The 13,420-nt window shown below is 50.6% G+C and overlaps 2 protein-coding genes across 2 annotated transcripts, besides 5 other annotated features; one reads left to right on the top strand and one right to left on the bottom strand.

The window, feature by feature from the left end:
• Positions 1 to 622: 622 nt before the first annotated feature.
• Positions 623 to 7,344, bottom strand: PVX_099645 (hypothetical protein, conserved; the record flags this gene model as incomplete). Its single annotated transcript, XM_001614729.1, has 2 exons — positions 4,614 to 7,344; positions 623 to 4,357 (listed from the first exon to the last, which is right to left on the bottom strand). The coding sequence occupies exons 1-2, from the start codon at positions 6,780 to 6,782 to the stop codon at positions 623 to 625; spliced, it is 5,904 nt and encodes a 1,967-aa protein (XP_001614779.1). The 5' UTR covers positions 6,783 to 7,344.
• Positions 5,063 to 5,091: a microsatellite.
• Positions 7,243 to 7,266: a microsatellite.
• A 1,249-nt stretch (positions 7,345 to 8,593) lies between the features above and the next one.
• On the top strand, positions 8,594 to 13,276 carry PVX_099640 (hypothetical protein, conserved; the record flags this gene model as incomplete). Its single annotated transcript, XM_001614728.1, has 4 exons — positions 8,594 to 10,167; positions 10,333 to 11,993; positions 12,200 to 12,658; positions 12,772 to 13,276. 4 exons carry the CDS (start codon positions 8,594 to 8,596, stop codon positions 12,795 to 12,797), a joined length of 3,720 nt encoding a protein of 1,239 aa, XP_001614778.1. The 3' UTR covers positions 12,798 to 13,276.
• Positions 11,302 to 11,336: a microsatellite.
• Positions 12,186 to 12,216: a microsatellite.
• A 67-nt stretch (positions 13,277 to 13,343) lies between the features above and the next one.
• Positions 13,344 to 13,420: part of a microsatellite that runs on past the window's edge.

Here is a 13,420-nt window from a genome sequence, read left to right as displayed (position 1 = left end):
AAAAAATAGGGAAAAAAAGAGGAAAAAAAAAAAAAAAAACCCAATCCGGCTCGCAATGCCGCGAAAAGCGTTTTACCAACGTGGCACCGTCAGCCGTAGGGAAAAATCGGGGCGCACAATCACGTATGCATGACCACGTTTGTATGTATGTATGTTTGTTTTTTTTTTCTTTTTTTTTCTTTTTTTTCCCTCTTGGAGGAGCCACGCCAGTGTCACCCTGATGGGGCTTCCACAAAAGAGGCGCGCAGCCTCGCGGGGTGATCGGTCATCCCGGGGAAAAGAAGTTCTGCCAACTGAGTGACCCCACTGACATGGCCACGTTACATGTGCAGCACTCCCACAACGTACCATTAAGCGTGCTATTAAGCGCACAACTGGGCGTACACTTGCTTCGCTTCCCACACGTTCCCGGCGAGACGCCCCTCGTGGGCCACAACCGTTGGTGGACGTCAACATTCGTGCGCGCCACCGAGGGCTTTGGTGAGACGTGCCCGCCAAAGCGGTGCAGCCATAGCGGCGCAGGAATGGCGGCGCAGACGGAGCATGCGATCAACCAAGTTCCCACCGCCTAAGCGATTTGCCAAGTTCACTCCTACACGTTAACGCAGTCCCCACGCCTCACCTACACAACCAAGTGCTCGCTCATCTTCTTCTTTATGCGGTCCAGCTGGCTGAAGGACTTATTCAAATTCTTATCTATGATGTCAAGGATGTAGGCGTCCTTCGAGTTGGGGGCGCGTCGTTTCTCTCCCCCCGGAGCAGCTTTCGGGTGGGTTTCCTGTCCGCCCGACTTCACCCCCTCAAGGTACACACTAGGGGGCACCTTACCGTTGTGCAAATTTTTGAGGAGCGCGCTTTTTTCTATACAGCTTAGATCCAAGTTGCTTTTCCTCGTTAGGTTATTCTGAATGATTTCTTTTATTGACGTAATGGCATTGTCGTTTGGGGGACTCTCCTTGGTGCCCACCCCTTCTACGTTAGCAACATCATTTTTGCCCACCCCGGGGGACTGCACCCTACTGGCTGAACCGCTAATTGTGCAGATTTTTCTCCCCTCATGGGGCTGTTCCCTCTTTATGGGAATGTACTCATCATACGTAGATATAACCCTTTCGATGTACCTCTTTTTGTAATCTACGTTATTCATGTGGTTTTCTTTGTTTGCCCCTCCAGCTGTCACTACCGTGTTGGTTCCTTTTCTCCCCCCATGGAGGTGATTGGAAATTCGACCCACTTGTGTAGGACCCACTTGTGTGGAACCCCCGCCCGTGATGGCCCCAGACTTCCCACCTCTCAAAGTTGAGACAGATGCGTTTTCACGTCCCCCCACATGCGTTACCTTCCACTCACCAGATTTGTCTTCACTCGAATTGTTAGTCGCCCCCTCAGTGGGGTGTTCCTTTCCTTTCTCTTTTGCACCTCTCGGGTTGAGCCAATAATTGGGCAAGGTTTGCCCCTTCTTCCCTGGCCCCATCTGCGCTTTGTGAAAGTACTCCTTCTTTAACACTTCACTCGTGTCGTAGTTGTTTTTTGCTCTGCTGGGGAGATCCCCCTTGGGGTTACTTGCCCCGAAGTTATCTCCACCAGGGTTATCTCGACCAGGGTTATCTCGACCAGGGTTAGCCCCCCCCTCGGGCGGGTCTCTGGGGCCCCTTTTGCTCCTGCAACTGGTAGTGGACCCCTCCCGTTCGCGTCTTTCTCTCTTCAACTCGGGGCGCGCCTCCCATGGGCTGCATTCCCCCCTGGTGGTCGCCCCCTTTTTGCCCCTCGCAATACCACCAGCATGGATCGCTTCTCCACTGCATACCGTCGTGCCCCCCTTTTTCTTCAACATACTAAGCGATTGTCTTGGCTTCATTTCATGACTGCTAGACGGGGCTTCCAGCCTCACATGGCCATCCCTACTGCCTTGCCCCCCAACAGTTCGCCGCCTCCACGCGCTCCATTTCGCATTTGCGAGCAGACACGCATCTTTCGAGCTCTTCACAAGGCTGCCCGTGGTGGCATCACGCCGTTCCTTCCTCGGCGCGCGCGCGTGGAGGGCTGCGCCGATCGGGTTCGAGTAGAGCGTCAGCAGGCGGCTTCGCTCGCTTCGACCGCTTCCGCATCTTCCATCGCTTCGGTCTCTTCGACCACTTATATCCGCTGGCCCACCGCGCGACTCCCCCCTTCCGAGGTGACACGAGTGGGAACAGGCGCGCCCGCCTCGGCCGCTTCTACCACTTCCACCACTTCCGCCGAAGCGAAACGCGCTGAATGAGCTCAACTGGGGGGACGACTTGCTGCACGCGTTTCTCCCCTGAAGGTCTTGCAGGGGCGCTCCCCCCTCTTTCGGCCAATGTGACGTACAATGTAGCAGATCAGTCCGCTTGTCTGCACGACCGCCATCCGCCGTGGGCGTCTGGAAGTTCCTTTTCGAAAAGGGCTTTCCCACTTTGCTACCCACATGGTAGTTGCCGCTTTGACTATCCTGCCTCGTCACGTGTGGACAAACGGGGGGACATCCCCGCTCGCCCCTCCTCGCCGTGCTCGCGGAGCCGGCCAAGTTCCCAACGGGCCGCCTACCAATCATGCCGCTCAGAATGTCATTCTGTTGCTCCAGTGTGTTTATCGCGCCGAACCGATCTAGCTCCACGGGTGTATGCAGCTCGTCAATATGACCCACATGGCGCATCTCATCCGCGTGACGCACCTCCCCCGAGTGGGCACCCGCCAGGGAGGGGCCCCCCTTGACTCCCCCCCTGCCTAGGTTGCCCATCCTCTCCCTATTGTACAGTATATTAACAGTCTTATTGCTGTGCCTCAACTTCTGTATCTCCTGGTGGTTCCTCATCAACGTATTGATAAAGAAACAGTTGCAGTTTTTTATATATTCCTTCAGCTTCTTATTCTCCTCATAGAGTTTGTAGGCCTTACTACCGTTGCTCACTTCCGCAAAATCGAGGCAGTCATTAAAGCCTGTGGTGTACTTGCGTATAATATGTTCCAACGTTTCCATCCTTTTGTTTTTTTTGTTTTTTTTGTTTCTTTTTTCATTCGTCCTCTCTAACCAATTCAGCAGATTCACCAGGTGCGGTTTTAACCTCTGTGATGCTTCGCACGAGTCTGGTAGACACGCCTCTGAGATGAGACGGATGGAGGTCTTTACCTCTTCTTCGTGGTGGTCCCATCCGCTATTGGAGAGTTTACTGGCCTCTCTGTATGGGGTCCCCTCCCTACTAGCAACGCTACACACTGTGTAGGGAAAAGGCCCCCCTTTGGAGAAAGAACCCTGAATGGTTGCCTCACTTGGGGACTTACAAAAGCGGGGTCTTCCACATGTGCCTCTACCCTTCACCTCGTCCACAGAGCACCTCTTATCGCTCTCCTCTCCGTTTCTCTCTGGCAAGCCAAATAGCGAAATGGTAATTTCGTCGTAAATATAATGGGAACAATTTTTAAGGTAATTCTTCATGCATTCTTCCACTCCCTTTTTCGTTTCTAACTGGTTGGAGACGTTCCCCTTTTGGACCATTTCCAGAGCACTTTTAAAATCTGCGTGTCTGTCAGGGGAGTCCCCCTCTACACGAAGATCCCAACCACTCACATCATTTGAAACGAACTGATATTCCAAGAAAACCTTCTGAGAGGAGATGTTCAAACTGTGGCCAAATAATATTTTAAAAAGCATCCCTATTTTGTCTACATAGCTTAAATTATTTGAGTACATTTCTGCAAGTGCTTTTCCATCCGTTTGATGTGCATGTTCCTCTTTGCTATAACTTTTCACAAAATCGAGCCCCTCATTGTTGTTACTCGAGATGTTCAGATGCACTGATCCCTTCTCCTGCATCTGGAAGAGGTACTTAAGGTGTAGTATGGTGAACCCTATATAGGAGTTCTTTTCCTTTTCCTCCTTCGGTTTTGTGACGGGCGTGGCGCTGCTTTTGCCCGATTGGCCCGTTGCTCCTTTGGCAGAGAAGCGGTGGTTAGCGGCAAGGTTGGTAGCTGCGCGGTGGTTAGTGGCACGGTTGGTAGAGAAGCGGTTACTAGTGACGCGGCTGGTGACCTTCCCGTGGGCAGCATTCGCATGGGCAGTCTTCCCGTTGGTAGGCCCACCTTGAGCGACCTTCCCATTAGCAGCCTTCCCGATGGTGACCTTCCCATGAGCGACCTTCCCTTGAGCGACTTCCCCCCTGGGAGTCTTCCCCTTAGCAGCCCCACCTTTTGCGACCACCCCGCTGATTCCCCCACCGGGGGCACTCACATCCTCTTTAGTTAGCCTTGCACTCGTCTCTCTGCTCTTGGTCCCCTTCGCATCTGGCTCCACCCCCTTCTGGGGCACCTCCTCGACGCCGTAAAAGCTTAGCCTGTAAAACTGGAGCGGAGAATGAGGGAGTACGTGAGGAAGACGCGCACACGGAAAGGGAGCATACGCAAAGGCGCTAACCTCATATGAGGACATGGCGCGGGGGGACTACTACACATGCGCCGCCATACACTTATGCAAACAAAGCGAAGACGCGACCGCCCCAAAGTAGGAGCATTTCAAAAATATACACACGAATAGGAGTGACAATCATAACAAAACGTAAGAAGAACGATTATGCAAAAGGCGGGTGCATCATTCTCACCGTCGATGGAGATATTTCGACCCTCCCATTAACCACATGCGCATCGAAGAGCAGCTCAAAGGTGACATCTGTGTGCGCTCTTCTTTTCAGCTCCTCCAGGAGAACCTGCACCTCATCATGACGCAGCATGTGGAAGCTCTCCTTGTCCTTATTATACATTTTAAAAATTCGATTCTGTGCCTCCAAATCTGCTCCGTTTTTGCAAAAGGAAAATGAATGGACAATCACCCCCGAGTTGTTAGTCACCACACATTTGACATGCTTATATTTTACCAAATATATATTTTTAAATTTTACATTTATTTTCATTTGAACATTTTGTGTTTGTTCCTTTTTATTTTCTAATAGTAGATAGCTGTACAAGTTCGGGTGCCTCTTCTTTTGCAATGATTTCTTCTCGTTGCTTTCCTTTTCCGCTCCGTTGAATTGGTCCCTATGGGTCCCTTTCGAGGGGAGGTGGTCGCAGCTGCAGGTGCTGCGGTTGCTGCCATCACGCGGGTCTGGAGATCCACTCAATTCAATCGAACCGGAGGTGCCATTCATGTCGTCTCCGTTTCCCTCATTGCTTTCGCTTGCGGGGGGGCCTCCCACAAAAGAGGCATTTTTACCCACGGCAAGCGCACTACACGTGCTATTATTAGACCTCACACCCACCTGCGCGATGTCGTGCTTGCCTGAAAAGGCTCCAGCATTAGAACGGCTGCTATTCCACAGATGCGCATTTCCGTTTTGCCTTAATTTGACTACATTGCTACTCCTCGCGCGTTCGTCAAAGTGGCCATCGTTCTTCACACGCACGTCTCTTAGGAGACGATTCGCCTGCCGCTGCTCCTGCCGTTTATCCGGCAGCTCATCCTGCTGCTCATCCTCCACCATCTTCTGGTGGAAGTAGCTTAACTCACCTTTGTGCTTTAACAGTTCATTAAATAAACTCAAATTGTCTTTATACTTGTTCGTCTTCTCCTTGGGCATGCTTTTTTTTTCTGTTGCAGTTTGTTCCTCCCTTTTCGTGTAGATAGCGCGGTTGTCCTTGCGTCTGCTGCCTTGGCTAGGCCGCTTTTCCTTTGCGGTTGTGGGGTCGATCGGCATGTCTGCTTCTTCGTCCGTACGTTGGTCTCCATCGCGTTGGTCTTCATCGTGTTGGTCTTCATCCAGTTGGTCTCCATCACTTTGTTCGTCATCACTTCGTTCATCACCGCTTTGATCATCATCAATTTGATCATCCTCGCATTTTTCTTCCTCGCTTCTTTCTTCCTCGCTTCTTTCTTCCTCGCTTCTTTCTTCCTCGCTTCTTTCTTCCTCGCTTTCTTCATCCTCGCTTTTTTCACATTCCGCTTGTTTTTCTTCCTCTTCCCTTTCTTCTCCTCCTTCTTCTTCGCCCACCTCTTCGCATTCCTTCCCCAGTGCACTTCCTCCAGAAAAACTTAATCCGCTTATTCCGCTTATCCCGCGCCCAAACGGCGTGTCTGCATTTGGCCCTGCCTTACCGCCTCCCCATTGCCCAGCTTTACCATTTTCATCGCATTCACACTTTCGGCTGTTACTTATGCTTGGCGAATACGAGGCGCATTCCTTCTTGACACTGTTTCCATTCTCCTTTGTTGGGAAAAAAACATCGGAACTGTCTATGCGCGTGGAATTGCTGGAGAGGTTATTATGCGCATCTTCATCGTTTCGTGTTAGCACATTTTGTTCTCCTATCAGCGAACTGTTCACATGTGACTCACAGTTTGGTAAATTTTCTTTCCCCTGGATGGAGTCATGTCCGTGCGACATGTGCCACTTTGCAGGTTTCAAATGGTTGTTCTCTTCTTCATCAATGAGTTTATTCCTAAAAGGATTGTAACTTTGCTCTGGTTGTTCTATACAGCTATCCGCTACGCAACTTTTATCACTGCACACGGAATTTTTTTTTTTTTTTGCGCTATTTCGTGCATTTTGGCTAGCTAGTTCATAATTTTCCAAGAGAAAATTTTTTTTTGCTGACCTGTTCATATAACTTTCGTCCTGTGCAGGCAACTCGGGTTTTCCTTCTAACAACGACATTTCGTTATTTCTACTTGGTTTTAGGTAATCGGAAAGTTGGGCCAGCTCGGAAAAGGTGAGTCTACCAAGGGGGGACTTTTCCTCCGCAGTTTTGGCTTCCCTGGTTGTTAAGTCTGTATTCATTTTGCCGAGTGTAGGGTTCTCCTTGGTTAGGTGCGCACCACGTAGTAGTGTACACAGAATGGGCTAATGTGTGTATCTGTGTGGAGGGGCTTCTTTTTCTTTTGCCCTTTTTTTTTACCCTTTTTTTTGCGTGTCTGTGCTTGTTGGGTTGCTTTGCGCCCGTTTATGCCTCTTCACACAAGTGTGCGTGCGAGGCAGGTGTACAAAAAAAAGAAAAAGAAAAAAAAAGGGGATTATCCCAAACAGTGTATACTTGCACACGCTTATACACCCATTTGGAATTTTCCGCCAACTGTGCACTTAGCGAACATCCGTGTGTGAAGGGCAAAACAAGTTTGTGATTTAAACAAAAAGGCTGCCCTTAGAAGGGACGAGACAAATGAAAGGGAAACATGCCATGCATGTATGCCACTCTTGGGACAAAGTTGGTAAGGAAACAAAATGGGACAAGAAAAATGTGCCAAAAGAAAGGGGTGGCGTTCGCTTATTTCGCGTCGTGTTGTAGCACTGTTTGCGTCTTTTTGCAACATTTTTCACGTGAAGTCTTATTTGGAAATGCCACACTCAAAATGGCCGTTCGCAGCGCGCACTTCGGCGAGATGTGCACAGAGTAGCGGCGAGATTGTTTGCGCCCCCAGAACGGCAGTTTCCTCCGGGCCGATTGCATAATGGTATGTATCTACAGGACGAGGCGTACACACGCGGGGTGAGCAGGGATGGGCGCGCGCAAAAAAAACAAAAAAAAGCAAAAATAAACAACAAAAAAACAACAAAAAAACAACAAAAAAAAAAAACAAAAAAAACAAAAAGAAACAGGCATACACTCGGATGGCCACACTAAGCATGCAAATTTGAAAAACTGCCAAATTGGCAGAAATGGAAAAACGAACAAAATCGCACAAAGCAGGCATGCAATAAAAATCAAACGAGCAGGGGAGAAATCCAATTCGTGGACACACGAGCCGAGCTACGGGTAACTCTTCCCCCCAAGTTTCCAAACCTCAGCGGGGTGTGTTCCATTGGGGGCGAGACTCCAAAGGGGAAAATAAAAAAAAAAAAATAAAAAAAATAAAAAAAAAGTGGCAATTTCCGAAACACACTTTGACGAATTTTTTTGGACAAAGAATGCGGGCCAAACGTTAACTTAAAAATGGTGCTACAATGAATGACGCAAAAGGCGGACCCATGTTCATTTTTTTAATTTTGTGAAATAGGGGAGTAGGCCCTCCCCCCTCCGTTTGTTCGCGTTTGCGTGCATAATTTGGGGCAGCTCGGCGGGAAAACAAACTCGATTGTCTCCTGGCAGTTCATGCACATTCGGCACATTTGGCACATTTGGCACATTTGGCACATTCGGCACATTTGGCACATTCGGCAATTTCGCCGCTAACATGCCCGCCGCTTTACCCCCTCGACTGCACACTTCCGGGGAGCAGCTTGGCAACTTACCTGCCTGTCCGCCCAAGGGTGCCCCCCGATGAAGCCCAGCCAAGCGACGCGCTTAATACCGCCCCACCGAGCAACTCTCTTAACTCCGCCCTACCCCCCTTGTCAAGCAAAATATTGCCACTTTTTCTCCGCGCAACATTGCACTGGACGGGAGGGGCGTAGCTGCTCGGAATTGTGAGCACCGTTTTCTGTCGGCTCATTTGGCCCCGCGCGAGGGATGCCATGTGGGGAGTGACCCTCACGGGGAAACTTCCTAAAGCGCGGTGATATAACGAAAGCAGTATAAACCTCCCCACAGTGTAAACCTCCCAGCATAGTCCTCTCATATCGCTCTGGCTTACCCCCCTTTGCAGAGCGCCAAAATGAGGATCAACAAAAAGGACGAAATAGTGAACGTGCTGTTCACCGTGTTCCTGCTGATCACGCAGCAGATGTGCCTGCTCTACGCAATTTTGAGCAGCGCGAGGAGCAACCAGCTGTACCTGCTGTTCCTCGTCGTGGATGTCTTTCTATGCGTGTACATTGTGCTGAGTCTGTACGATGAGAACAACGCGGGGGTCAAGATATCCATTCAGTGGATGGTCTACATGACCACGCTGAGCTCCAAGATGGGCGTCTTCTGCTTCCTCATCAAGGGTGATAGCGGCGGTTATAGCGGCGGTTATAGCGGCGGTTATAGCGGCGGTTATAGCGGCGGCCTTAGCGGCCACCAGCAGGGCCTCCAGGGCAGCCTGCTCTTCTCGTACCTGTCGAACGACGTGCTGGTGTACAACCTGATCTACCTGACGCCATTCATCTACCTCCTCTTCTCCCTGAGGAGCAGAAACATTCTAGAGCACATCCTCAACAACAAAATCGTCGTGGAGAACATCCTCAGCATAGACGTGAACATAATAAATCTCTTCGATCTGATTGACTTAATATTTATGTATTCCCACCTGACCAACCTCTACAGAATGTTGGACCATGTGAAGACGCACAGCTTCCAAAACGTATTCATCATGCTCGTCGTTGTGCTCGTGGATATTGCCCTCTTCGGATTTTACTTTCCCATTTATACTAATATAGATAAGGCCTCCTCGTACACCCAGGAGACGGTGGGGGTTCTCAAGGGGGACAATCCTGGGGAGCGGAACAGATCGAGGGGGAAAACTACCAAGCGGGATGGGCAGAAAGATAAGCATGGTAAAATGATGAGGAAGAAAAGGCCTGTTCGCCAAAGTGACTCATATGGAAAGCACGAAACGGGGGAGAGGAAGAAGGGCAGCTTGTTTTACCTCACCAATGGGGGAAGTGGCAGCACGGCTATTGGCAGAAGTGCCGCGGGGAGGAGCAGCGCGAGTGGACAGAGTAGTGCACATAGTTCACCCAGCCGAAGCAGCAGTAGACGTGATCAAAGCGGAAGCAACAGCAGTGTTCCTAGTCAAAGAAGAACCACAATAATGAGTGAGACCAACGTGCCAAGTGGAGCGAATGCATCCCTCTTTGGTAAATCAAACGTAAGGCATATGAAGACAAACACCACATCTAAACTCTTCCACTCGGAAAATGAAACAAACATGGGGGGGGGGGACAAGATGAATCCCTCCTCTTTGGTATTTAACAATTCTAAAGAGTCCACCTACGCATCGTCTGATATGTCCAAGGAGTTACTCTCAAGGGATTTTTCTACTTCTTCTTTTTCTTCCTCCTCTGCGAATTCGTCTTACTTATCCTCAGGTGGTTCTAACTTTGGCTCTTCTCACTCCGCGTCTTCTTCGTCCTCCTCGTCCTACCTGCCATCGCTCCTGTCCTTCTCCTCCGGTGGGAACAAGGCCAAGGCGAACAAATCCTACCAGCAGAAATATAAGGACGTCTACACGGATGTGTACATAACGGCCAAGTTTCACTTCATCGTGGGGTTCCTCCTCATCGACGTGCCCTTTTTCATATACAGGTAGGCCGCCAGGGGAAGGCGTGCCTCTCCTTTTGGCGGCGCAGTGCGTTACGGTGGCCGCCTGAGCGATTTGTTCTAGCCGCGTTACGGTGGCCGCCTCACCGCTTTGTTATCGCCTCGTTACACTCGCCGCCTCACCGCCTTGTTACGCCGCCCCCCTCGCAGACTCCTCTTCTGCCTGAAGCACAAAATGATGCTGACGCTCATCGTGAAGAACGTGCTGTTCCTGCTGTTCCGGTCCTACAAGCTGAACGAGTACCGGCTCGTGGAGAAGGAGAAATACAAGAAGAACAAGAGCAACCTGGACTTCCACTTTTACAACCTCTGCGGCGCAGACTCGGAGGCGGGCGCCTACCCAAAGGGGGGCAGCGCGGGGGGAGAGCGAAGAGAGCGGCATGTACAGCGGAAGGAGCGGCATGTGCCGCGGAATGTGCCGCGGAATGCACATCGGGCGAAACCCCTCCCATTCGAAAGAGCCGCGAACGGCCAAGCTCCGGAAGACGGGGCGGAGGCGAAAGGCAAGAGGGACCAACGCGCGGGCAAGGTGAAAAAGGGGAACACCAAGAGGGGAGGCAAAGCGGACAAGGCGGCGAAGAAGAGGAAAAAAAAAAAAAAACACACCGTCATGCAGGTGTTCAAAGAAGAATTCAGGGAGAACAAAAGGAAGCTGCTCCTGGAGAAGGCCGCCCTGCAGGGAATGGCAACAAAGGGGAGCAGCGAAGGAGCCACGCGGGGAGCAGACCACCCAGAAAAGCGGCATGGCGTGGAGGAACACCCAGAAAAGAGAAACGGAGAGGAACACCCGGAAACGCGGAACGACGGAGAGCCCAAACGTGGGGGAAAATCCAAACGGAGCAAACAGACCCCGCCGGCAAAATTCACCTGGAAAGAACGCAGGCAAATGAAAAGTCAATTTAAGAAATACAGCAACCTCATTTACAAGCTAAAGTACAAAAGGAAGATACCCATTTATCATTTCAAGCTGTGGGATCACATCCGAGCTATGGGTAGCCTACTCTTCAAACGCTTTGGCAGTTCAAATTTTCTCTATTTGGATGACCAGCTGGTATTGCCATACCTCACCAACCTCCGCCTTATGCTTCTCGTTCTTCTAAATTATATGATGAAGATTGGCATCACCATTTTTTTTATTTTCCTCCTGTTGAATAACCACATACGGGTGAGTCAGCAGGACTTTGTCTACATGTACGAGATGCCCGTGAAGCGGTTCGACCCTCCTGGGGTGGGCCGAACAGACACACTCACCTTCCCAGACAGCTTTGATGTGACCAATCACACACATTTGCAACTCCCAGAGGAACCCATCCCCATATATTATATAAACAAAGATATGGAAGATAATTCGAAGCAATTTTATAATTGCACCTATGTACCCAAAGGGTACGTCAAACTAGAAATGCCAGATAGCTTGTTCCACTCTAAATGGGAGCAAACATTCAAATTGGATAGACTGTATATGTACGCTTGCTTGGGATTCTTCTTCCTCTATTTTGTGTTGCTTCTGGGGACCTCTACATTTTTTGACCTCCTCTTTGGGGCCATACTGAACACGATGAGTCATTTGTCTTTTTATTTTTCTCTAAAGCAATTTGTTTTATTTTTTTTTACCTTTCATGGGAATGTGTATAATGGCGATTACGTGCTGCACGATGGGCACATCCGTAAGCTCAACTACGAGTTCGAGTACCTCCTGCTGCTGCTGTTCAACCTGCAGCAGTTCGCGTCCATCTGCAAGCACGCCTCGCTCTTCCTGCGTGTGCTCTTCAACTGCAGGTTCGTCTACTACCGGAGGGGCCTGGGCCGAGGTAAGCCAGTCCGCGGTATAGCGGTATAGCGGTATAGCGGTATAGCGGTATAGCGGTATAGCGGTATAGCGGTATAGCGGTATAGCGGTACAGCGGTACAGCGGTACAGCGGTGCAGCGGCGCGAGTTCGCGGAGCCAACCCAGAGTTTGTTCGCGGCGCATGCTCCTTCACGCCGCTCACCCACACCGCTCCCCTCCCCCCGCAGCGCGCGACGGGCGGCGCAACCAGCTGCGGCACTCCGTGAGCGTGTACCTGCTCTTCCTCCTGTGCAAGTACGCCCACGCGCCGATCAACCTGAACACCCTGCTCTTCGGAAAAAATATCCTCAACAACATCCTCCTCATTGATAACATAAACAGCTTCACCTGGGTCAACATCATTCTGCTCTCGCTCTTCAAAGGGACCCAAATTCTGATGACCAAGACTAACTACTTTATTATTGGCCTCTTCATTCTGCACATCCTCCTGTACGTCATTTATGCCATCCACGCACAGATACTTCGCTACATAATTCTTCGCAAAATGGAGATCCTCTTTTCCTTTAAGAACATCCTCATCTCCAAGTACGAGGAGGCCCCCCTCGTGCCCGACAAGACCTCTCCCTACGTCACCTGCAGGGACATCCTCAAGTACTACTCCGAGGAGGGCTTCTTCTCCTCCGAGGGTAAGCCCGACGCGCAGTCAAGCGGCACGCTAGCGAAGCGGCATCACTAGCTACTTTGCTGCTTCACCACTTCACCACTTCACCACACCGCTGTACGCCTCCCTCCCTCGCAGGCAACATGATTCCCAATTTTATATGACCCACGAGACGGCACCCGCGGGCCAAGCGCAGAGGATTACGTACCAACCGCTCATCCGCACACTAACGCGGGCCACTACGCACGACTACCTCCCACCGCCGCTCAAACAAATTAAATGAAAAGTGGCCAAACGGTGGGGTGGGGGGTTCACTACCGCCTCTGAGAACACCCCCCTCCGGGCAGCCACTGCAAACTTTGTATCCGCTGAGCTGTATGGCCCAGTTGGTCCCTTTGGCAAAATGTCCGCCGTAAAGTCTGCAAAGATTCGCCGTAAAGGCTGCAAAGATCCGCCGCAAAGTCTGCAAAGATCCGCCGCAAAGTCTGCAAAGATCCGCCGCAAAGTCTGCAAAGATCCGCCGCAAAGTCTGCAAAGATCCGCCGCAAAGTCTGCAAAGACCCGCTGTAAACTCTGCTCAAGTTCGCGGCGCACAACTCATCGCCAGCGCAAGTGCGGAGCTAATTAAACACTAATTTCTAGTAAAAATGGGAAAAAAAAAAAAGGAAAAAAAAAAAGGGAAAAAAAAAAAAAAGGGCTAGTAAAGATACCCTACGCATAGGCAACTGCGCACACGCACGCACGGTACGGGCCAACCTGCACCAAAATGGCCTGCCGTGGCTGCTCA

This window comes from Plasmodium vivax, chromosome 7, assembly GCF_000002415.2.
Source record: "Plasmodium vivax chromosome 7, whole genome shotgun sequence".
NCBI classification, from domain to species: domain Eukaryota; phylum Apicomplexa; class Aconoidasida; order Haemosporida; family Plasmodiidae; genus Plasmodium; species Plasmodium vivax.
The sequence above is the reverse complement of the archived record's forward strand: the minus strand, read 5'-3'. Positions and strand labels throughout refer to the sequence as shown.